This window comes from Engystomops pustulosus, chromosome 7 (assembly GCF_040894005.1).
Source record: "Engystomops pustulosus chromosome 7, aEngPut4.maternal, whole genome shotgun sequence".
Taxonomy (NCBI): Eukaryota; Metazoa; Chordata; class Amphibia; order Anura; family Leptodactylidae; genus Engystomops; species Engystomops pustulosus.
Genome location: NC_092417.1, coordinates 170,159,636 through 170,184,245, shown reverse-complemented (window position 1 = coordinate 170,184,245; position 24,610 = coordinate 170,159,636). Strand labels below are relative to the sequence as shown.

Below are 24,610 nucleotides of genomic sequence, written 5' to 3'. Positions count from 1 at the left end.
GTGTGGCTCTGGTTTTAGATACAAAAATCAGTGGGAGATAAGTAACTTGTATAACTGCACAGGATTTGTATTGTGTAACCATGATGCAATATAAATCTGCATAGGAGCTGTGTACCAAAATCAATGTCAAATTTTAGGTCTTAAAATGCACAGGACTCGATACAAAAATGGATGAAAATATACACACTTTTGAAGAGTGTGTTAAACAGAGACATAAGTCTGCATAGGAGCTGTATACATAAAACGACAAGATGGTAATGGATGATAAGCAAGTGACAACATAGGATAATGAATAAGTGCTGCTCCATCTACTGTGATAACACATATATAGCAGATGGCACAAGACCCCGGCGCTGATAGTGAACACCTCGTATCTACCAATGATTTATGTTTCGGGCATTTCCGGAGAGCTGCGGCCTGTCTGACTGATGCATCGCAGTTATCAGCGCGGAGCGCCCCGCAGGACAGACGCCGGACACTCTGTGAATGTAGACAGACGCTCAGGGAATTAATGGAAGTTTGTAAATGGCATCTAAATTATAAGTCACAGTGTTCACCGCGACCAGCGCCAGAGATGTGACAGCACCGAGACGCCGCATATCCCTGACCTTGGAGCCGACTCTGCGTCCTCTAATATTAACTCACTGCAGACTGATGATGGGACCGAGCTGTTGCATGTCCCTGTCCTGTACCCCAAGTGTCAGCCTGTCCCTGTCCTGTACCCCAAGTGTCAGCCTGTCCCTGTCCTGTACCCCAAGTGTCAGCCTGTCCCTGTCCTGTACCCCAAGTGTCAGCCTGTCCCTGTCCTGTACCCCAAGCATCCCTGTCCTTTCCCCCAAGCGTCCCTGTCCTGTACCCCAAGCGTCCCTGTCCTGTACCCCAAAAGTCAGCATGTCCCTGTCCTGTCCCCCAAGTCTCAGCATGTCCCGTCCTGTCCCCCAAGTGTTAGCGTGTCCCTGTCCTGTCCCCCAAGTGTCAGCGTGTCCCTGTCCTGTACCCCAAGTGTCAGCATGTCCCTGTCCTGTACCCCAAGTGTCAGCGTGTCCCTGTCCTGTCCCCCAAGTGTTGGCGTGTCCCTGTCCTCTCCCTCAAGTGTCAGCGTGTCCCTGTCCTGTACCCCAAGTGTCAGCGTGTCCATGTCCTGTCCCCCAAGTGTCAGCGTGTCCCTGTCCTGTCCCCCAAGTGTCAGCGTGTCCCTGTCCTGTCCCCCAAGTGTCAGCATGTCCCTGACCTGTCCCCCAAGTGTCAGCATGTCCCTGTCCTCTCCCCCAAGTGTCAGCGTGTCCCTGTCCGGTCCCCCTAGTGTCAGTGTGTCCCTGTCCTGTCCCCCAAGTGTCAGCGTGTCCATGTCTGGTCCCCCTAGTGTCAGCATGTCCCTGTCCTGTCCCCCAAGTGTCAGCGTGTCCCCCTACTGTCCCCCCAAGTGTCAGCGTGTCCCTGTCCCCCAAGTGTCAGCGTGTCCCTGTCCTGCCCCCCAAGTGTCAGCGTGTCCCTGTCATGTCCCCCAACTGTCAGCGTGTCCCTGTCCTGTCCCCCAAGTGTCAGCGTGTCCATGTCCTATCCCCCCAAGTGTCAGCGTGTCCCTGTCCTGTCCCCAAGTCTCAGCATGTCCCTGTCCTGTCCCCCAAGTGTCAGCGTGTCCCTATCCTGTCCCCAAGTGTCAGCATGCCCCTGTCCTGTCCCCCCAAGTGTCAGCGTGTCCCTGTCCTGTCCCCCAAATGTCAGCGTGTCCCTGTCCTGTCCCCCAAGTGTCAGCGTGCCCCTGTCCTGTCCCCCCAAGTGTCAGCGTGTCCCTGTCCTGTCCCCAAGTGTCAGCGTGTCCCTGTCCTGTCCCCCCAAGTGTCAGCGTGTCCCTCTCCTGTCCCCCCAAGTGTCAGCGTGTCCCTCTCCTGTCCCCCCAAGTGTCAGCGTGTCCCTGTCCTGTCCCCCAAGTGTCAGTGTGTCATTACTCTGTACCCCAAGCCCTGACAGCTCCAGAGATCACGGCTTCCTAATAAAAGTAATATATGGGGTAACCCCAGTTCCTGGGTAGAGTCAGGTCTCCATTATAACTGATGATCTTTTCCTTCTATGTAATTTTCGGGTCGGGTCCAGAATCAGACAAATATCCAGACGGATGAAAGAAAGATAAAGGTGAACTCCGCAGAGAACGGAAAAGATCAGAGAAATGTCAGAGAATTGCTGTCGGTAAATGTTTCTATTGACAAACGAGAGCAGAGATGTTCTGTGCCTCATCCTGGATACATCTGCGTCTTATTTACAGGGGGTGAATATTAATGCAACCCCAAATGTTCTTACTGTTCAATATAATATTCCCAATCCCCATTGCATGTAGTCAGCAGAGTTGTGTGGATATTTGGGAGATATTTATCTCCGCCTCCTTCCCCCGTGTAGTGGGCAGAGTCTTCCTTGGCTCTTCCTCTGAGCCAATCAGATTTTACAAGCAAACTCCTCCCCTTTGCCGCAGAATTGAGCTCCTGCAGCTGCATCCCCTCCCTCCCCCTCATCCCTGTGCTATACTCTTAAAGGGGTTTTATCATTTAAGACTTTGTCCCCCAATCCCTATAGTTTGGCGGATACATTTCTGATACATCACAGCCCCCTGTATGTGAAGGATCATCATTTAAACCGCTCTTGGAATTCCCAAAGAAAATAAGAGAAATCGAAATAAATCTTTAAGAAATGTAACATGAAAATTTGCATAATGCTTAATTTCAGGAAAACCCCGCCTCCCCTTTTTTCGAGCCATAAATGAAGATTTCAAGAGTTTTGCTAAATCAACACCTCCCCCCTCCCCTCCCTAATTACAGTATTACACATAATGCAGCGCCATATGTATGCATCAGGTGTAGCGCAACAAATCCCGAGCCCCCCTAACACCCCCCACCCTCATCCCGCTATTGTGTAAGCCATAGTCGTGAAGGCGTTATGTATCAGTCACTGATTAGGCCCCTGGTAGCCCCCGAGCTGTGTGCACTCTCCTTCTCCATCATATATATATTCACAGCACATAGAAAACATCACTGATGAATTTAGGTCAGGGGTAATGGTGGATTATGATTTGCTAGGAGCTACATAAACAAAAAAAATTACTTTGAAACGTAAAAAATTACAAGTCTCCCCAGTTTGCAGACTGGAAGTTGTAGTTCTGTTCCAGTGCTGCTGCTCTGGCTCCCCACTAGTCCTGCAGTGATGATGTCATTGATCACTTGAGCATTGCAGCCAATCAGTGGCCTCATAGATAATGTTGTGTACATGTAAAGTGCCCACTGACAAGTCTTTGCAGTTTGCAGACTGGAAATTGTAGTTCTGTTCCAGTGCTGCTGCTCTGGGTCCCACTAGTCCTTCAGTGTTGATGAAATTGATCACTTGAGCATTGCAGTCAATCAGTGGCATCACAGATGATGTTTTATACATGTTAAGATCCCACTGACAAGTCTCCCAAATTGCAGACTGGAATGTGTACTCCTGTTCCAGCACTGCTGCTCTGGTCCCCAATAGTCCTGCAGCAACGATGATTGAGCACTTGCGCACTGCACCCAGTCACTGGCCTCATAGATCATATTGGGGGTCATTTACTAAGGGCCCGATTCGCGTTTTCCTGACGTGTTACCCGAATATTTCCGTTTTGCGGCGATTTTCCCTGTATTGCCCCGGGATTTTGGCGCACACGATCCGATTTTGGCGCATCGGCGCTGGCATGCACGCAATGGAAATCCGGGGTGTGGCCAAACGAAAACCCGACGGATTCGGAAAAACCGCCGCATTTAAAAAAAAAAGTGTTGCGGGACTTGCACTTACCTTCACCAGGAATAGGCCGGTGAACTTCAGTGCATTCCGGCAGGCCTCGGGGAACTTCAGCGCAGCAGCGCCACCTGGTGGACGTCGGAGGAACTGCCTTAGTGAATCGCCGGAAGACCCGAATCCACCGCAGAGAACGAACCACTGGATCGCGAATGGACCGGGTAAGTAAATCTGCCCCATTGTCTACACATAGAACAGTCCACTGATTGTCTGCATGAGTCATGTATACGTGAATGACATCCACTGGAGACCATTGTAGAAATATTTAAAGGGATTTTCCATATCTAAAATACTGATGAACTCATCCATTCAGCTGTTTGAAAAGTGTTCAGTGTTGGTGTGAGCGCTATGGCTTCTTTACTGCACAGCGCCATAAATTATATAGTGGTTGTGATTGGTATTGCAGCCCAGTCCCATTCACATGGCCTAATAGAATTCTTTTTCTTAAAGGCTTTATAAATGTAATAATTAAGATAAGCTAAGGACTTGGCAAAAAAAGATCTGCATCTATAGCAACCGGGATGTCAGACACTATTAATTTATTAGCTGAAAGCTAGAAGGGGACAAGTAAAACTAAAAAGTAAAAATGGAACGTCCCTTTAAGAAAATAATTGACTATTTAATTTTCTCCATTGTATCTAACCGGATTACAGAGTGCTCTATAAAAATGGAAGAAAATTTTTAAATGTAAAAAATAAAAACCTTTATTAACAAATAAAAAAAAATACATAAAAAAAAAAAAAATCACCCGCCATTCAACCATAAAGCCGTCACACTGCCATTAGGAGGAAGAGAGGCGTCGCAGGATGGCAGAAAGCACTCAGCTTTTATAATTCATATGTCAAATAAAATCTCAATATTATTGCGGCTCCATTACGGCGGGTGGGGGGTGAGTAATCCGTACATTATTATAGGTGGATTTACTCTGAACCCAGACGACATTTACTAAGGAAATGGACTTCAGATAAAACACACTCATTATAACCTGCCACAATCCGCAAGCTCAAAAGTGAGATTAAATTTAAAGGAGACGACTCATAGTAAGAGTTTGATTTTTTTTGCTGCAGTCTATTACATAAGGTGGAATCAGCACAAATCTGTACCGCCCCTGAGGAGCAAGTTGCCAGTTCTAAATGGGTATTTTACACAAAGGCTTCAGCGCATTTAGGACCTATGGTTGCACATAGATCTATACAATGATCAATGATGCATTGAAGAGTATAGTGGTCATATGAAAAAGCACCCCCCCCCTAACAAAAATAGTGGCTCCGCCTATAAATATTATTTTACTATATATGATCAATAACTAAACCTTATTTATATCATATCCTCATGTCTTCGAGACATGCCCCTGATTAGTTCTCTTCTCTTAGAAAAATGCCCCATCTTAGTTCTCTTCTCTTAGAAAAATGCCCCTGCTTAGTTCTCTTCTCTTAGAGACATGCCCCTGCTTAGTTCTCTTCTCTTAGAGACATGTCCCTGCTTAGTTCTCTTCTCTTAGAGACATGCCCCTGCTTAGTTCTCTTCTCTTAGAGACATGTCCCTGCTTAGTTCTCTTCTCTTAGAGACATGCCCCTGCTTAGTTCTCTTCTCTTAGAGACATGCCCCTGCTTAGTTCTCTTCTCTTAGAGACATGCCCCTGCTTAGTTCTCTTCTCTTAGAGACAAGCCTTAACTTAGTTCTCTTCTCTTAGAGACAAGCCTTATCTTAGTTCTCTTCTCTTAGAGACATGCCTCAGTTACATTCTCTTCTCTTAGAGACATGCCTCAACTTAGTTCCCATCTCTTAGAGACATGCCCCTGATTAGTTCTCTTCTCTTAGAGACATGCCCCAGCTTAGTTCTCTTCTCTTAGAGACATGCCCCAGTTACATTCTCTTCTCTTATAGACAAGCACCTGCTTAGTTCTCTTCTCTTAGAGACATGGCCCAGCTTAGTTCTCTTCTCTTAGAGACATGCCCCTGCTTAGTTATCTTTTCTTAGAGACATGCCCCTGATTAGTTCTCTTCTCTTAGAGACATGCCCCAGCTTAGTTCTCTTCTCTTAGAGACACGCCCCAGTTACATTCTCTTCTCTTATAGACAAGCCCCTGCTTAGTTCTCTTCTCTTAGAGACATGGCCCAGCTTAGTTCTCTTCTCTTAGAGACATGCCCCTGCCTAGTTATCTTTTCTTAGAGACAAGCCCCTGCTTAGTTCCCATCTCTTAGAGACATGCCCCTGCTTAGTTATCTTTTCTTGGAGAAATGCCCCTGCTTAGTTCTCTTCTCTTAGAGACATGCCCCAGTTAAAGGAAACCTACCACTGAAGCGCTGGAGAGCCGGTGACGTCACGGGGAAACAGGACGTGCTAAGTTGCGCAGGCGTGCGTGTGCTTAATTCTCTTCTCTTAGAGACATGCCCCTGCTTAGTTCACTTCTCTTAGAGATACGCCCCAGTTTAGTGTTCTTCTCTTAGAGACATGCCCCTGCTTAGTTCTCTTCTCATAGAGAGCAGCCCCTGTTTAGTAGGCATGACCGTGCCTACTAGAGACTCTAAAATCTCTGCTTTTCCTAGAGTAACACCTTTTCTCACAACATCTGATCACCCAATAACATCTGAGACACGTCCCTGCTTAATATTTTTCTCTTTGAGAAATGCTCCTGCCTTGTAGAGACTCAACAATCTAGAGTAACACCTAGAGTTACACCCTCGTTCAATTATCTTATGGAAAACGCCATCATCTGATCATCTCATATTTTAGAAAAGAGACTGTAACTTCCGCTTCTCCTTGAGTCCTGCCCCTGCTTAGTGCTTTACAAAAGATACAGTAACCTCTTCTTCGGTTAGACCCCACCCCTGCTCAGTGGAGAGACAGTAAAATTTTCTCCTCCTAGAGCCCCGCCCATGCACAGCCGTCTAATTTTGCTTAGATACTGTAGAATACCTTGGAGTACATCAAGGTCTTTGTTAACACGTCAGCTTGATTTCACGTTTTAATAACCAATAGACAGTAAATAGTCCGTAAGACCCGACAAAGCTGGTGTAACCTGCCTGTGCCCAACCTCCAGCAGACGCCGAGCTAAACCCAGCTGAGCTGCAGGAAAACACTAAACTCCTGTCATTTGCATTCCGACTGAATCCTTGGAATGTAAACCAAACCTTTTCCACAAGGGCAATTAAAAAAAAGGTGACCACCAAATATCAGGCGCATGGGGCGGCTGCCAAATAATGAGCAATTAGGAAAAATGCTTTTTTGCTTAAGCTGCCTCTCATTGATGGGGTCTCCGAGGCTTCACGTGGCTCCATACACAGCATCCCCCGAGGACTCTCTCTAAACGGAGAGAACATCATTAAAAGAAGAGATTCTGTCTCAGCGATGCCTCGCTAATCACGGCATCAGCCCGGGCATTTGGCATCGGCAACACTGGCCCTGGAAGGAAACAGACGGTAGAGGGGGTCTCGGAGGACCGTACCATGTCAGCAGAAGGGGGAGATGGAACGAGAAGAGAGGGTCTTGAGTAACGCAGTTCAGGCGGCGCATGTAGCGTTAATAATACAGCAATATATAAGTTGGTATAATCGAGATAGCCCCGGTGGGGTCTTAAGGCCATAGGCGCCCCTCGTAGCTCACAAGCTCCAATGCATAGTCTGTGTCATAGTATTAAACGGGTTTGATAACATCGAAGTAAAAGCTCATCCCTTTCCAATTGGTGGAGGTCAACCAAAACCCAGCAGCACCAAAGATCAGCCGATACACAGAGAATGGGACAGGAAGCGGACAGTGCCATTCCCTGTGCAGTGGCTGATCCGAGTCACTGCACCTACCATTTGGGAACTGATCTGTAGTAACCAGGTGTGAACACTACACAGATAACGGCGCTGTCTGCTTCCTGTTTCATTCTCCTGGACAGAACAGCTGATCTGTGGATGCGCGGGATGTTCAACCTTTGAATGTATCCTTAGACTAAGTCATGAATATTTTAGCCCAGTATATTAAATATCACAGTGGTTTCTATCATTGGATAACTACACTACCCAGCATGCCCTGACTATGAAAACACACTGGGAGTTGCAGTTTCATAACCAGCTGTCAGGACATAATGGGGGTTACAGTTGTGCTACAAGTTGTGAGGTTATGCCAGGAGCAAAAGTGGAGTAGCCCTCCAGCGCCACGGATCAGAAATTTTGGAAAACTTTGGTTCTTACCCGTGCAGGAGAAGTCATCCACTCGTGTGTACCCCGGCAGGCAGTCGCAGCGGTAAGTCCCCGCTAGGTTGACGCACACGGTGTTGGCTTGGCAGTAATGCATTTTAGCGGCGCATTCATCAATATCTGGAAACAAGAAAAAAATTAGGTAATTAATTACATAATCAAGACCTAAGTGTGCAAATTTACACGTCCGAGCAGCAGTTTGCCCTTCTTTTTGTCACCGGAAGTTGCAAACCATCACAAGTTACTTAAAGGGGGTGTATATGATCTAAAATCCCTCCCAAATTAATACTACTGCTGTGTAGAGCATTTTCATAGAAGCAGAAAAATACTTACATGGCGACAAACTGATAAAGCAAAGATACAGAGATAATTATGCATATGCAAATAAGCTTAAAAATGCACAGTGGGCGTGGCTAAGGTGTTTGATTAGTTTACAGAAATCCACAAGGGCTCAGAGTCTCCTTCTGGAATCACTTCCCAATGTTATCCCTTTAGACGTGAGAGATGTCTCCACCTTTGCCTATGTTGTGGTTGTTTTCAGCGGTTTAGAGCACTTACAGTCTCTTATTCATATCAGTTAGGAATTGATAGTATCTCTGCATTAATAATAATAATTCCATTATTTATATAGAGCACACAGATTACGCAGCTGCACAGAGTTTTGCCAGGTCACTCCCTGTCCCCAATGGGGATCACAATCTAATCAACCTACCAGTATGTTTTGGAGCGTGGGAGAAAACCGGAGGACCCGGAGGAAACCCACGCAAACACGGAGAGAACATACAAACTCTTTCCAGATTTTTGCTTCAATGGTTTACGGCCACACATATTTCAGGAATGTTCCAGTGGGTATCGGATGTGAGGATGCGGATACGGCTGTTCCCCAGGACGTTACACGCAGCATATTCTGACTCTCAGGACATTAGAGCGAGGCGTCGGATCTTCCGAGCTGTTTTCCCTGTGAAAGGGATGAAGTGTCGCCTTCCATTGATTTACACGTCCTCCATGCTGCCAGTGTTACCCAGTATATCAGGAGGAAGCAAATCTCCCCCGGCGCATTTCATTCCCTCTTCTCATGGTCACACTCCATAAGCATCACAGTCACAAAGTCACAGCCGAACACAGGAGGAAGGATGGGGCTCCCTAGTAACGGATCATGCTAGCCGTAGGTAAGGCTAGAGGAAGGGTTAGTCTTACTAGTAGTAGCTGGGTTAGAGATAGGGTTTATCTAACTAGTCAAGGCTAGAGTTAGAAATAGGGTTAGTATTGATCATTATAGTTGGTTGGTCTTAGTATTAGTGGTAATGGTTAGGGGTAGAGCTGGTCATACTAGTAGTGGTCACGGTTAGAGAAAGGTCGGTCTTAGTAGTAGCGGTAATGGTTAGAGGTAGAGCTGGTCATACTAGTAGTGGTCACGGTTAGAGGAAGGTCGGTCTTAGTATTAGTGGTAATGGTTAGGGGTAGAGCTGGTTATACTAGTAGTGGTCATGGTTAAAGGAAGGTTGGTCTTAGTAGTAGCGGTAATGGTTAGGGGTAGAGCTGGTCATACTAGTAGTGGTCACGGTTAGAGGAAGGTTGGTCTTAGTTACAGTGGTAATGGTTAGGGGTAGAGCTGGTCATACTAGTAGTGGTCACGGTTAGAGGAAGGTTGGTCTTAGTTACAGTGGTAATGGTTAGGGGTAGAGCTGGTTATACTAGTAGTGGTCACGGTTAGAGGAAGGTTGGTCTTAGTTACAGTGGTAATGGTTAGGGGTAGAGCTGGTCATACTAGTAGTGGTCACGGTTAGAGGAAGGTTGGTCTTAGTTACAGTGGTAATGGTTAGGGGTAGAGCTGGTCATACTAGTAGTGGTCACGGTTAGAGGAAGGTTGGTCTTAGTTACAGTGGTAATGGTTAGGGGTAGAGCTGGTCATACTAGTAGTGGTCACGGTTAGAGGAAGGTTGGTCTTAGTTACAGTGGTAATGGTTAGGGGTAGAGCTGGTCATACTAGTAGTGGTCACGGTTAGAGGAAGGTTGGTCTTAGTTACAGTGGTAATGGTTAGGGGTAGAGCTGGTTATACTAGTAGTGGTCACGGTTAGAGGAAGGTTGGTCTTAGTTACAGTGGTAATGGTTAGGGGTAGAGCTGGTCATACTAGTAGTGGTCATGGTTAGAGGAAGGTTGGTCTTAGTAGTAGCGGTAATGGTTAGGGGTAGAGCTGGTTATACTAGTAGTGGTCACGGTTAGAGAAAGGTCGGTCTTAGTAGTAGCGGTAATGGTTAGAGGTAGAGCTGGTCATGCTAGTAGTGGTCACGGTTAGAGGAAGGTTGGTCTTAGTAGTAGCGGTAATGGTTAGGGGTAGAGCTGGTCATACTAGTAATGGTTAGTGGCTAGATATAGAGTTGATCTAACTAGTTTTGGTTAGGGTTTGGCCTTACTAGAGTTGGTTCAGGTCAGAGGAAGGGTTGGTCCTTTAAGTAGTGGTTGGGTTAGAGAGAGGGCTGGTTTTAGGGTCAGATGTATTGTTGGTTTTAGTAGTAGTAGGGGTTAGGGTTAGAGATAGGGATGATTGCAGTGGTAAATGTGAGGCTTAGTCTTACTGGTAGTGGTAGAAGTGGTTGGGGTCAGAGAAAGGGTCGGTCTGTCTAGGATCCTTCTTAGAAAATAGTAGGTTAGGGGTAGGGTTGGTCTTCATAGTAATGGCTGAGGTCAGGATAAAGTTATGGTTTACAGAATAATTAGGACTTAGTGTTTGGGTCAATGGATAGCATTCAGATGATTCTGTTGGATGAACAATCTAATAATAATAATGAGATGACATCTTTGTATTGTGTAACTCAGACAACCTCTTTAGTATCGCTAAGTCTTTTCAAGATGTTGAGAAGCTTCTACTAATCCTGTCCTCCATTGACAGTGAGATGACTCTGCTGACCCCGTCTCAGGCTACACAGTAAAGCAGAAATGTCAGCTTATTGTCTGTGCTCTGGAGGTTATTGGCCAAAGCTGGATATTGTCCTAGCACAACCCCTTTAAGAGTATGAAAATGTTTACTGGGAAAGACAAAGTTTTAATAAGAAGTCAAAGCTAACAAAGTGGAAAGCTGGCGCACACACACAAAGCGTTGGCTCGTCAGTATTCCAGGCCGGCGCTCCACCACGCTCTCTTTCATTAACATGGGAAGGAGGCCGCCGCCTTTAATGGGAAAGCTCAGCGAGGAACTCTAAATCCCTGCAGTGTATTTAATTGTGCTGTCACACTCCTCACCTGCACATCCCAGACGTAACCTCCAAGAGAAATGAAAGCAAACATTCCCGCTCCCCATGTCCCCCGGAGGAGGCGGCATCACACGGTGTCTAGGAAGGGGCATTCACCATAGACCGGAGCAGCGCTGGATCGAAGAACAATGGGGGACGGGAAGACGGGGGTCCCTGAGGCCTGACTGCACAACACCAAATACTTCTAGATACTTACATCAGTGGAGGAGAAATATGAAGCTGCTAGGACCCAATTCTGCACCAGGCCCCAAATATAGTGTATTGTCTACAACACTGGTCAGTATGAGGAAGAGGCAGCTAATACCCCCCTGCCCCCTGCACCACTAAAGCTACACCCCAACCACCAGGGTAACCTTTGTCTCTATTTACCACCGAATCATGGAGATTAAGTCTTGGTGTCCATGTCTGAAGTTTCAGTGTGTCCCTGTCCTGTCCACCAAATGTCAGCGTGTCCCTGTCCTGTCCCCCAAGTGTCAGCGTGTCCCCGATCGGTCCCCCAAATGTCAGAATGTCCCTGTCCCCCTAAGTGTCAGCGTGTCCCTCTCCTGTCCCCCAAGTGTCAGCGTGTCCCTGTCCTGTCCCCCAAGTGTCAGCGTGTCCCTGTCCTGTCCCCCCAAGTGTCAGCGTGTCCCTGTCCTGTCTCCCATGTGTCAGCGTGTCCCTGTCCTGTACCCCCAAGTGTCAGCGTGTCCCTGTCCTGTCCCCCCAAGTGTTGGCGTGTCCCTGTCCCCCCAAGTGTCAGCGTGTCCCTGTCCTGTACCCCAAGTGTCAGCGTGTCCCTGTCCTGTACCCCCAAGTGTCAGCGTGTCCCTGTCCCCCCAAGTGTCAGCGTGTCCCTGTCCTGTCCCCCCAAGTGTCAGCGTGTCCCTGTCCTGTCCCCCCAAGTGTCAGCGTGTCCCTGTCCTGTCCCCCCAAGTGTCAGCGTGTCCCTGTCCTGTCCCCCCAAGTGTCAGCGTGTCCCTGTCCTGTCCCCCAAGTGTCAGCGTGTCCCTGTCCTGTCCCCCAAGTGTCAGCGTGTCCCTGTCCTGTACCCCCAAGTGTCAGCGTGTCCCTGTCCTGTCCCCCAAGTGTCAGCGTGTCCCTGTCCTGTCCCCCAAGTGTCAGCGTGTCCCTGTCCTGTCCCCCCCAAGTGTCAGCATGTCCCTGTCCCCCAAGTGTCAGCAAGTCCTAGAAAGCCATTTTTATTGCTCTGGAGATCTTCCTGATGACCTCACTGCTGTATGTAACTCGCTGTCAATTATTCTTTTTGCCTCATTTGCATTATCACAGCGACAAAAGAGTTAACGGGAGGAATAAATTACGTGTGCAAAAGCAACTTTCATTGTTAAAGCAGTGATAATGACAGATGTGCGGATGTGATGTGCGCTGGGATAATTGGGAGTATCTGGGGACGTGGAGGCAGGATGTTTTGGTAACACTGACGTGGCTGAAGTTAGTGGAACATGACAGATGATTATCTTATGTGTCACTTAAGGGGTTAAGCATGCACAAAACCTATCGCCTGCAGCAAGACAAATGTGGCCAGCAGGTAGATGGTGATCGGAGAAGACTCGGCTCCATTACAGGGACACCAAACACGGACCTGACACCTCTACTGATCCCAGCCCTGCGCCGCCCCTTTAAATATCCACTGTACTGCCTCATGCTCCAGCCTAAGCAGATACAGCACACAATTCTTAAGTCTTGTCCATGCAAAATCACCCTGCATGCTACATAGTTATAGGACAGGTACATGTGATATATTATAAAGTGCATGTAGTGTATGTAAGTCCAGCATCTGGTAATCCAAAAAGTCTGGTGCATCTATATATCTATATTTCAATACATCCATGATAGGCGATTCTAGCTTTTCTGCTATCCAAGAAAAAACAAAAAATGGCAATGAATAATAAATGGCAAATAAATGGCAAATAAATCACAGACAAAAATATATACCAGCAGTCCGGATATTGTGCACATAATAATATATCAGCAAAGAATATACTACACATAAATATATACCAGCAGTGAACACATTGCACACATGAATAAATAACATCAATAAAGATAATATCTACATAACGCTACATAGCAGCAGCAAATGTACTGCACAAATTAATACCTTATATACTCGAGTATAAGCCTAGTTTTTCAGCACTAAAAAAATGTGCTGAAAACCCAAACTCGGCTTATACTCGAGTAAAAAATATATATGTTTTACCAGGTTTTTGTGGTAAAATTAGGGGCCTCGGCTTATACTTGGGTCGGCTTATACACGAGTATATACGGTATATACCTGCCGAGAATATGCACAACACGTAAATATGTGGATACAGTGAATATACCAAGGTCAATATACCCTACACATGCAAATACACAATACAAGCAATATGCAACAACAATACAATAGTAGATATACCACACATATAAAAATAAGACAACATTGCTGACGCTGAACAAAAAATATATACACAAGCAGTAAATTTACTGAACTCATAAATATCTACCAGCAGTGATCAAAATGCACAAATTAATATCTATCTGAAGTGAATATACAGCACAGATAACAATATACCAGCAGTGAACATACAGCACATAGAAGTATACACCAGCAGTGAACATAATGCACATATAAGTATACACCAGCAGTGAACATAATGCACATATAAGTATATACCAGCAGCGAACATACAGCACATATAAGTATATACCAGTAGGGAAAATACAGTACATATAACTATATACCAGCAGTGAATATACTGAATATACCGCACATATAAGTATACAGTGAATATACAGCACATCTAAGTATATACCAGCAGTGAATATACTGAATATACCACACATATATGTATATTCCAGCAGTGAATGAACAACACATATAAGTATATACCAGTAGTGAATATACTGAATATACCACACATATAAGTATATAACAGCAGTGAATACACAGCAGATATAAGTCTATACTGACAGTGAATACACTATCAACTATCTATTAATCACTGGGAAACAAGTGAAGAAATGGTAGGCAATATTACCAGATTTCTCAACTCTGAACTCTAGGCAGATTTGACATGCAGGACAATGGAAAAGCTGGGTGTTATACCTGTAATAAGGATAATAACTAAATTTTCCTATGGTTTGTCATAGGGAAAAGACCAAAATTTTATGTTTTTTTTAGGAGGGGCCACTGTTTCAATAGATTTGTATTTAGTATGAGCGTGGCGGAGTTGGCGGTGCCCACGTTGGTTGTGCGCCCTGCGGCTGGCGCGGCACTCTGCGTCTTTATCTTGGCTGTGCACCCGCTGTCCTATCTGTGTCCTGTAATATTGACTAGCGGACTCCGGCACATCCGCACAGATGCTATCAGCGCCTGATAAATTGGAGCCAGCTACTTATATAATTGATCTGGAGTCGCTTCGCCCCCGGCATCCGTTCTCGCTGACATTTTGAAGGACTATATCTCTTTCCGATATAAAAAATGAAATGCAGATTAAAATGGCGCGATTTGAGCTGCAATCGGCCGGGGAAATCAGCGGCATCAATCCTAGAAATGTTCCCAATTTGTATCCGAGGAACTAATAAATAGCGGCGATGATGAGGGTACTCCAACGCCTCGCCGACCGACTGCATCAGTCACTTTCCCAGCAATTAGCGAGCAATAAAACCGTCATCCGGAGACGTCCTCGCTGTATCTCATCTCCCTGAGAACTGCTTATCATATACAGGAGAGGAAGAGACTTTAAGAGACTAAGCCTGAGGCACGAGGTACATAGTGCCTCCTCTGATGACACTATCACTAGGGGTGACCAGGCAGACTGCTAGGTATTGTCCCTGCAGAGCATTGCAATCATACCTGTTTGTATGCAGAGAGCAGCTGCGGGATTGTTTATCTAAGTTCCCTCACACTGCTGTGCTCTTAGCTCTCTGCACTCAGGTGCTCCACAGACAATACAGACTGCCAGGTGTTGTCCCTGCAGAGCATTACAATTATATGTATGCAGAAGGTAGCAGCAGGGATGCTTATTTGAGTGCCCTCACACTGCTGTGCTCTTAGCTCTCTGCACTCAGGTGCTCCACAGACCATACAGACTGCTGCTAGGTGTTGTCCCTGCAGAGCATTACAAATTATATGTATGCAGAGAGCAGCTGCAGGATTGTTTATCTAAGTCCCCTCACACTGCTGTGCTCTTTGCTCTCTGCACTCAGTTGCTCCACGGACCATACATACTGCAAGGTATTGTCCCTGCAGAGCTGTGCAATCATAACTGTTTGTATGCAGAAGGTAACAGCAGGACTGCTTATCTAAGTGCCCTCACACTGCTGTGCTCTTAGTTCTTTGTATTCAGGTGCTCCATAGACCCTCCCCTTCGTTCTGAGTGACTTTTATATTATCCAATCAGGAGCCTGCTAATAGTATAGCGGAGGGGCTCCGGAACTCAATGCACAGAAGATAAGAACACAGCAGTGTGAGGACCTGTCCCTATAAAATATACTGGAATGGACATGCAAAGGCTTTTGGTTGAATACTGTGGGATTAACACGAAGAGGTGAATGGCTTTGAATCAGTTCAATGCTGAGGGGGGAGAGCGCAGCAGTGTGAGGACATACTTTAATCATGGAAAATCAATTCATTGTACACGGTTGTGCTGCTACTAACAACATACACAAAGGTATGCTTACACATCTCTCCAGGGATAATACTGAACACAGGCTGCAGAGAGCACAGCAGTGTGAAGACATATCTCTAAAAGGTACAAAAATCCGTGAAGATGAATCCATATTACACAATCCTGCTGCTACTAACAACATACACAAAGGTATGATTACACATCTCTCCTGGGATAATACCTAACACAGGCTGCAGAGAGCACAGCAGTGTGAGGACATATTCCTAAAAGGTACAAAAATCTGTGAAGATGAATCCATATTACACAGTCCTGCTGCTACTAACAACATACACAAAGGTATGCTTACACATCTCTCCAGGGATAATACTGAACACAGGCTGCAGAGAGCACAGCAGTGTGAGGACATATTCCTAAAAGGTACAAAAATCCGGGAAGATGAGTCCATATTACACAGTACTGCTGCTACTAACAACATACACAAAGGTATGATTACACATCTCTCCAGGGATAATACTTAACACAGGCTGCAGAGAGCACAGCAGTGTGAGGACATATCCCTAAAAGGTACAAAACTCCTGGAAGATGAATCCATATTACACAATCCTGCTGCTACTAACAACATAAAACACAAAAGTATGATTACACATCTCTCCAGGGATGATACCTAACACTGGCTGCACAGAGCACAGAGCACAGCAGTGTCTGGACATATCCCTAGAAGGTACAATCCTACAATATTAATAGATATATCACAGTCCTGCTGCTACTAACACCATACACAAAGGTCTGATTACACATCTCTCCAGGGACAATACATAACACTGGCTGCACAGAGCACAGCAGTGTGAGGTCTGATTACTCATCTCTCCAGGGACAATGCATAACACTGGCTGCAGAGAGCACAGAGCACAGCAGTGTGAGGTCTGATTACTCATCTCTCCAGGGACAATGCATAACACTGGCTGCAGAGAGCACAGAGCACAGAGCACAGCAATGTGAGGTCTGATTACACATCTCTCCAGGGACAATTCATAACACTGGCTGCAGAGAGCACAGCAGTGTGAGGATACACCCCAGTACACTAAGAGAAACCACAATACTGGTTTACCTTTTATATTATGCTCATTGTATTTTTGGCCTATTGTGCAAACATTATAATGTGGATCAGAACTGTCACCAAGTCCTTTGTAGTGTTCATGTCTACATTCAATCTTTACTGTAGTTCTGGCATGTGTTCCTGCACCAGGTGGCTCAGGCTGAGCAGTTGGCCATAAGAAGGCTCTGGGATGTCACGTTAAAGGCAAAGTGAATATACAGATGTGACTGAGGGTGTGATTAGTAGACGTTGCGGCATCAGGTGCTGCAGGACGCGGCCCCCTCTATCCTCTCCCCAGACAAAGTAATTCTCCACGTACAAAAGAGATTAACAAACACAATCCCGAAATGAGGAAAGAAGAAGCCGCCATTAAGCTCCGCACCTCCGAGCATTACGTGTAATAAAGTCACCCGGCCGGAACGCGCTTTATTATATTTATACAGGAAATAATAACTAGAAAAGTTTTATTCCTCAGAGAAGCGAACGGCGGAAAACTTATACAATACTGCAGAATACTGACAAGGGGGAGGAGGAAGGGGAACCTACAGTGCCCCCGCAGGGGAGAGGAGGTATTACACGCATCTCACAGGGGTCAACAGGAGGAATAAATTCTGGACATGGATCTCTGGAGTGAGAGAGGATTTTTGTGGTTTCTCCCGCCTCTATCATATTGGAACATTGCATTGTATATATCACTGCTGGGGTGTAATAAGATGTGATGATATCGGCTCCTCTTATATCACTGCTGGAGTGTAATAAGATGTGATGATATCGGCTCCTCCTCTTATATCACTGCTGGAGTGTAATAAGATGTGATGATATCGGCTCCTCTTATATCACTGCTGGAGTGTAATAAGATGTGATGATATCGGCTCCTCTTATATCACTGCTGGAGTGTAATAAGATGTGATGATATCAGCTCCTCCTCTTATATGACTGCTGGAGTGTAATAAGATGTGATGATATCGGCCGCTCCTCTTATATCACTGCTGGAGTGTAATAAGATGTGATGATATCGGCCGCTCCTCTTATATCACTGCTGGAGTGTAATAAGATGTGATGATATCGGCTCCTCTTATATCACTGCTGGAGTGTAATAAGATGTGATGATATCAGCCGCTCCTCTTATATCACTGCTGGAGTGTAATAAGATGTGATGATATCGGCCGCTCCTCTTATATCACTGCTGGAGTGTAATAAGATGTGATGATATCAGCTCCTCTTCTTATATCACTGCTGGAGTGTAATAAGATGTGATGATATCGGCTCCTCTTATATCACTGCTGGAGTGTAATAAGATGTGATGATATCGGCTCCTCTATCACTGCTGGAGTGTAATAAGATGTGATGATATCGGCCGCTCCTCTTATATCACTGCTGGAGTGTAATAAGATGTGATGATATCGGCTCCTTCTCTTATATCACTGCTGGAGTGTAATAAGATGTGATGATATCGGCTCCTCTTATATCACTGCTGGAGTGTAATAAGATGTGATGATATCGGCCGCTCCTCTTATATCACTGCTGGAGTGTAATAAGATGTGATGATATCGGCCGCTCCTCTTATATCACTGCTGGAGTGTAATAAGATGTGATGATATCGGCCGCTCCTCTGATATCACTGCTGGAGTGTAATAAGATGTGATGATATCGGCCGCTCCTCTTATATCACTGCTGGAGTGTAATAAGATGTGATGATATCGGCCGCTCCTCTTATATCACTGCTGGAGTGTAATAAGATGTGATGATATCGGCTCCTCCTCTTATATCACTGCTGGAGTGTAATAAGATGTGATGATATCGGCTCCTCTTATATCACTGCTGCAGTGTAATAAGATGTGATGATATCGGCTCCTCCTCTTATATCACTGCTGCAGTGTAATAAGATGTGATGATATCGGCTCCTCCTCTTATATCACTGCTGGAGTGTAATAAGATGTGATGATATCGGCCGCTCCTCTTATATCACTGCTGGAGTGTAATAAGATGTGATGATATCGGCTCCTCCTCTTATATCACTGCTGGAGTGTAATAAGATGTGATGATATCGGCCGCTCCTCTTATATCACTGCTGGAGTGTAATAAGATGTGATGATATCGGCTCCTCCTCTTATATCACTGCTGGAGTGTAATAAGATGTGATGATATCGGCTCCTCTTATATCACTGCTGGAGTGTAATAAGATGTGATGATATCGGCCGCTCCTCTTATATCACTGCTGGAGTGTAATAAGATGTGATGATATCGGCCGCTCCTCTTATATCACTGCTGGAGTGTAATAAGATGTGATGATATCGGCTCCTCCTCTTATATCACTGCTGGAGTGTAATAAGATGTGATGATATCGGCTCCTCTTATATCACTGCTGGAGTGTAATAAGATGTGATGATATCAGCTCCTCTTATATCACTGCTGGAGTGTAATAAGATGTGATGATATCGGCTCCTCTTATATCACTGCTGGAGTGTAATAAGATGTGATGATATCGGCTCCTCCTCTTATATCACTGCTGGAGTGTAATAAGATGTGATGATATCGGCTCCTCTTATATCACTGCTGGAGTGTAATAAGATGTGATGATATCGGCTCCTCTTATATCACTGCTGGAGTGTAATAAGATGTGATGATATCAGCTCCTCCTCTTATATCACTGCTGGAGTGTGATAAGATGTGATGATATCGGCTCCTCTTATATCACTGCTGGAGTGTAATAAGATGGGATGATATCGGCTCCTCTTATATCACTGCTGGAGTGTAATAAGATGTGATGATATCGGCTCCTCCTCTTATATCACTGCTGGAGTGTAATAAGATGTGATGATATCGGCTCCTCTTATATCGCTGCTGGAGTGTAATAAGATGTGATGATATCAGCTCCTCCTCTTATATCACTGCTGGAGTGTAATAAGATGTGATGATATCGGCGCCTCCTCTTATATCACTGCTGGAGTGTAATAAGATGTGATGATATCGGCTCCTCTTATATCACTGCTGGAGTGTAATAAGATGTGATGATATCGGCTCCTCCTCTTATATCACTGCTGGAGTGTAATAAGATGTGATGATATCGGCTCCTCTTATATCACTGCTGGAGTGTAATAAGATGGGATGATATCGTCCGCTCCTCTTATATCACTGCTGGAGTGTAATAAGATGTGATGATATCGGCCGCTCCTCTTATATCACTGCTGGAGTGTAATAAGATGTGATGATATCGGCTCCTCCTCTTATATCACTGCTGGAGTGTAATAAGATGTGATGATACCGGCCGCTCCTCTTATATCACTGCTGGAGTGTAATAAGATGTGATGATATCGGCTCCTACTCTTATATCACTGCTGGAGTGTAATAAGATGTGATGATATCGGCTCCTCCTCTTATATCACTGCTGGAGTGTAATAAGATGTGATGCTATCGTCCGCTCCTCTTATATCACTGCTGGAGTGTAATAAGATTGGATGATATCGGCCGCTCCTCTTATATCACTGCTGGAGTGTAATAAGATGTTATGATATCAGCTCCTCTTATATCACTGCTGGAGTGTAATAAGATGTGATGATATCGGCTCCTCTTATATCACTGCTGGAGTGTAATAAGATGTGATGATATCGGCTCCTCTTATATCACTGCTGGAGTGTAATAAGATGTGATGATATCAGCCGCTCCTCTTATATCACTGCTGGAGTGTAATAAGATGTGATGATATCGGCTCCTCTTATATCACTGCTGGAGTGTAATAAGATATGATGATATCGGCCGCTCCTCTTATATCACTGCTGGGGTGTAATAAGATGTTATGATATCGGCTCCTCCTCTTATATCACTGCTGGAGTGTAATAAGATGTGATGATATCAGCCGCTCCTCTTATATCACTGCTGGAGTGTAATAAGATGTGATGATATCGGCTCCTCTTATATCACTGCTGGAGTGTAATAAGATATGATGATATCGGCTCCTCCTCTTATATCACTGCTGGAGTGTAATAAGATGTGATGATATCGGCTCCTTCTCTTATATCACTGCTGGAGTGTAATAAGATGTGATGATATCGGCTCCTCCTCTTATATCACTGCTGGAGTGTAATAAGATGTGATGATATCGGTCGCTCCTCTTATATCACTGCTGGAGTGTAATAAGATGTGATGATATCGGCTCCTCTTATATCACTGCTGGAGTGTAATAAGATGTGATGATATCGGCTCCTCTTATATCACTGCTGGAGTGTAATAAGATGTGATGATATCGGCTCCTCCTCTTATATCACTGCTGGAGTGTAATAAGATGTGATGATATCGGCCTCTACTCTTATATCACTGCTGGAGTGTAATAAGATGTGATGATATCGGCTCCTCCTCTTATATCACTGCTGGAGTGTAATAAGATGTGATGATATCGGCTCCTCCTCTTATATCACTGCTGGAGTGTAATAAGATGTGATGATATCCGCTCCTCTTATATCACTGCTGGAGTGTAATAAGATGTGATGATATCGGCTCCTCCTCTTATATCACTGCTGGAGTGTAATAAGATGTGATGATATCGGCCGCTCCTCTTATATCACTGCTGGAGTGTAATAAGATGTGATGATATCGGCCGCTCCTCTTATATCACTGCTGGAGTGTAATAAGATGTGATGATATTGGCTCCTCCTCTTATATCACTGCTGGAGTGTAATAAGATGTGATGATATCGGCCGCTCCTCTTATATCACTGCTGGAGTGTAATAAGATGTGATGATATCGGCTCCTCCTCTTATATCACTGCTGGAGTGTAATAAGATGTGATGATATCGGCTCCTCCTCTTATATCACTGCTGGAGTGTAATAAGATGTGATGATATCGGCCGCTCCTCTTATATCACTGCTGGAGTGTAATAAGATGTGATGATATCGGCTCCTCTTATATCACTGCTGGAGTGTAATAAGATGTGATGATATCGGCTCCTCCTCTTATATCACTGCTGGAGTGTAATAAGATGTGATGATATCGGCTCCTCCTCTTATATCACTGCTGGAGTGTAATAAGATGTGATGATATCGGCTCCTCCTCTTATATCACTGCTGGAGTGTAATAAGATGTGATGATATCGGCCGCTCCTCTTATATCACTGCTGGAGTGTAATAAGATGTGATGATATCGGCTCCTCCTCTTATATCACTGCTGGAGTGTAATAAGATGTGATGATATCGGCTCCTCTTATATCACTGCTGGAGTGTAATAAGATGTGATGATATCGGCTCCTCCTCTTATATCACTGCTGGAGTGTAATAAGATGTGATGATATCGGCTCCTCCTCTTATATCACTGCTGGAGTGTAATAAGATGTGATGATATCGGCTCCTCCTCTTATATCACTGCTGGAGTGTAATAAGATGTGATGATATCGGCCGCTCCTCTTATATCACTGCTAGAGTGTAATAAGATGTGATGATATCGGTTCCTCTTATATCACTGCTGGAGTGTAATAAGATGTGATGATATCAGCTCCTCCTCTTATATCACTGCTGGAGTGTAATAAGATGTGATGATATCGGCCGCTCTTCTTATATCACTGCTGGAGTGTAATAAGATGTGATGATATCGGCCGCTCCTCTTATATCACTGCTGGAGTGTAATAAGATGTGATGATATCGGCTCCTCCTCTTATATCACTGCTGGAGTGTAATAAGATGTGATGATATCGGCCGCTCCTCTTATATCACTGCTGGAGTGTAATAAGATGTGATGATATCGGCCGCTCCTCTTATATCACTGCTGGAGTGTAATAAGATGTGATGATATCGGCTCCTCTTATATCACTGCTGGAGTGTAATAAGATGTGATGACATCGGTCGCTCCTCCTCTTATATCACTGCTGGAGTGTAATAAGATGTGATGATATCGGTCGCTCCTCCTCTTATATCACTGCTGGAGTGTAATAAGATGTGATGATATCGGCTCCTCTTATATCACTGCTGGAGTGTAATAAGATGTGATGATATCGGCTCCTCTTATATCACTGCTGGAGTGTAATAAGATGTGATGATATCGGCTCCTCTTATATCACTGCTGGAGTGTAATAAGATGTGATGATATCGGCTCCTCTTATATCACTGCTGGAGTGTAATAAGATGTGATGATATCGGCTCCTCTTATATCACTGCTGGAGTGTAATAAGATGTGATGATATCGGTCGCTCCTCCTCTTATATCACTGCTGGAGTGTAATAAGATGTGATGATATCGGCCGCTCCTCTTATATCACTGCTGGAGTGTAATAAGATGTGATGATATCGGCCGCTCCTCTTATATCACTGCTGGAGTGTAATAAGATGTGATGATATCGGCTCCTCCTCTTATATCACTGCTGGAGTGTAATAAGATGTGATGATATCGGCTCCTCTTATATCACTGCTGGAGTGTAATAAGATGTGATGATATCGGCTGCTCCTCTTATATCACTGCTGGAGTGTAATAAGATGTGATGATATCGGCTCCTCTTATATCACTGCTGGAGTGTAATAAGATGTGATGATATCGGCTCCTCCTCTTATATCACTGCTGGAGTGTAATAAGATGTGATGATATCGGCTCCTCTTATATCACTGCTGGAGTGTAATAAGATGTGATGATATCGGCTCCTCCTCTTATATCACTGCTGGAGTGTAATAAGATGGGATGATATCGTCCGCTCCTCTTATATCACTGCTGGAGTGTAATAAGATGTGATGATATCGGCCGCTCCTCTTATATCACTGCTGGAGTGTAATAAGATGTGATGATATCGGCTCCTCCTCTTATATCACTGCTGGAGTGTAATAAGATGTGATGATACCGGCCGCTCCTCTTATATCACTGCTGGAGTGTAATAAGATGTGATGATATCGGCTCCTACTCTTATATCACTGCTGGAGTGTAATAAGATGTGATGATATCGGCTCCTCCTCTTATATCACTGCTGGAGTGTAATAAGATGTGATGATATCGGCTCCTCTTATATCACTGCTGGAGTGTAATAAGATATGATGATATCGGCCGCTCCTCTTATATCACTGCTGGGGTGTAATAAGATGTTATGATATCGGCTCCTCTTATATCACTGCTGGAGTGTAATAAGATGTGATGATATCAGCCGCTCCTCTTATATCACTGCTGGAGTGTAATAAGATGTGATGATATCGGCTCCTCTTATATCACTGCTGGAGTGTAATTAGATATGATGATATCGGCCGCTCCTCTTATATCACTGCTGGGGTGTAATAAGATGTTATGATATCGGCTCCTCTTATATCACTGCTGGAGTGTAATAAGATGTGATGATATCAGCCGCTCCTCTTATATCACTGCTGGAGTGTAATAAGATGTGATGATATCGGCTCCTTCTCTTATATCACTGCTGGAGTGTAATAAGATGTGATGATATCGGCTCCTCTTATATCACTGCTGGAGTGTAATAAGATGTGATGATATCGGCTCCTCCTCTTATATCACTGCTGGAGTGTAATAAGATGTGATGATATCGGTCGCTCCTCTTATATCACTGCTGGAGTGTAATAAGATGGGATGATATCGGCTCCTCTTATATCACTGCTGGAGTGTAATAAGATGGGATGATATCGGCTCCTCTTATATCACTGCTGGAGTGTAATAAGATGTGATGATATCGGCTCCTCTTAT

At 44.8% G+C, this 24,610-nt stretch overlaps 1 protein-coding gene across 2 annotated transcripts in view; it reads right to left on the bottom strand.

The window, feature by feature from the left end:
- Positions 1 to 24,610, bottom strand: part of NELL1 (neural EGFL like 1) — a 534,618-nt gene that overhangs the window by 238,494 nt on the left and 271,514 nt on the right. For both annotated transcript variants that reach the window (XM_072118935.1, XM_072118936.1), the window contains exon 13: positions 7,987 to 8,112. In XM_072118935.1, coding sequence (XP_071975036.1) covers positions 7,987 to 8,112 — 126 coding nt within the window. The remainder of the gene's footprint in view (positions 1 to 7,986; positions 8,113 to 24,610) is intronic.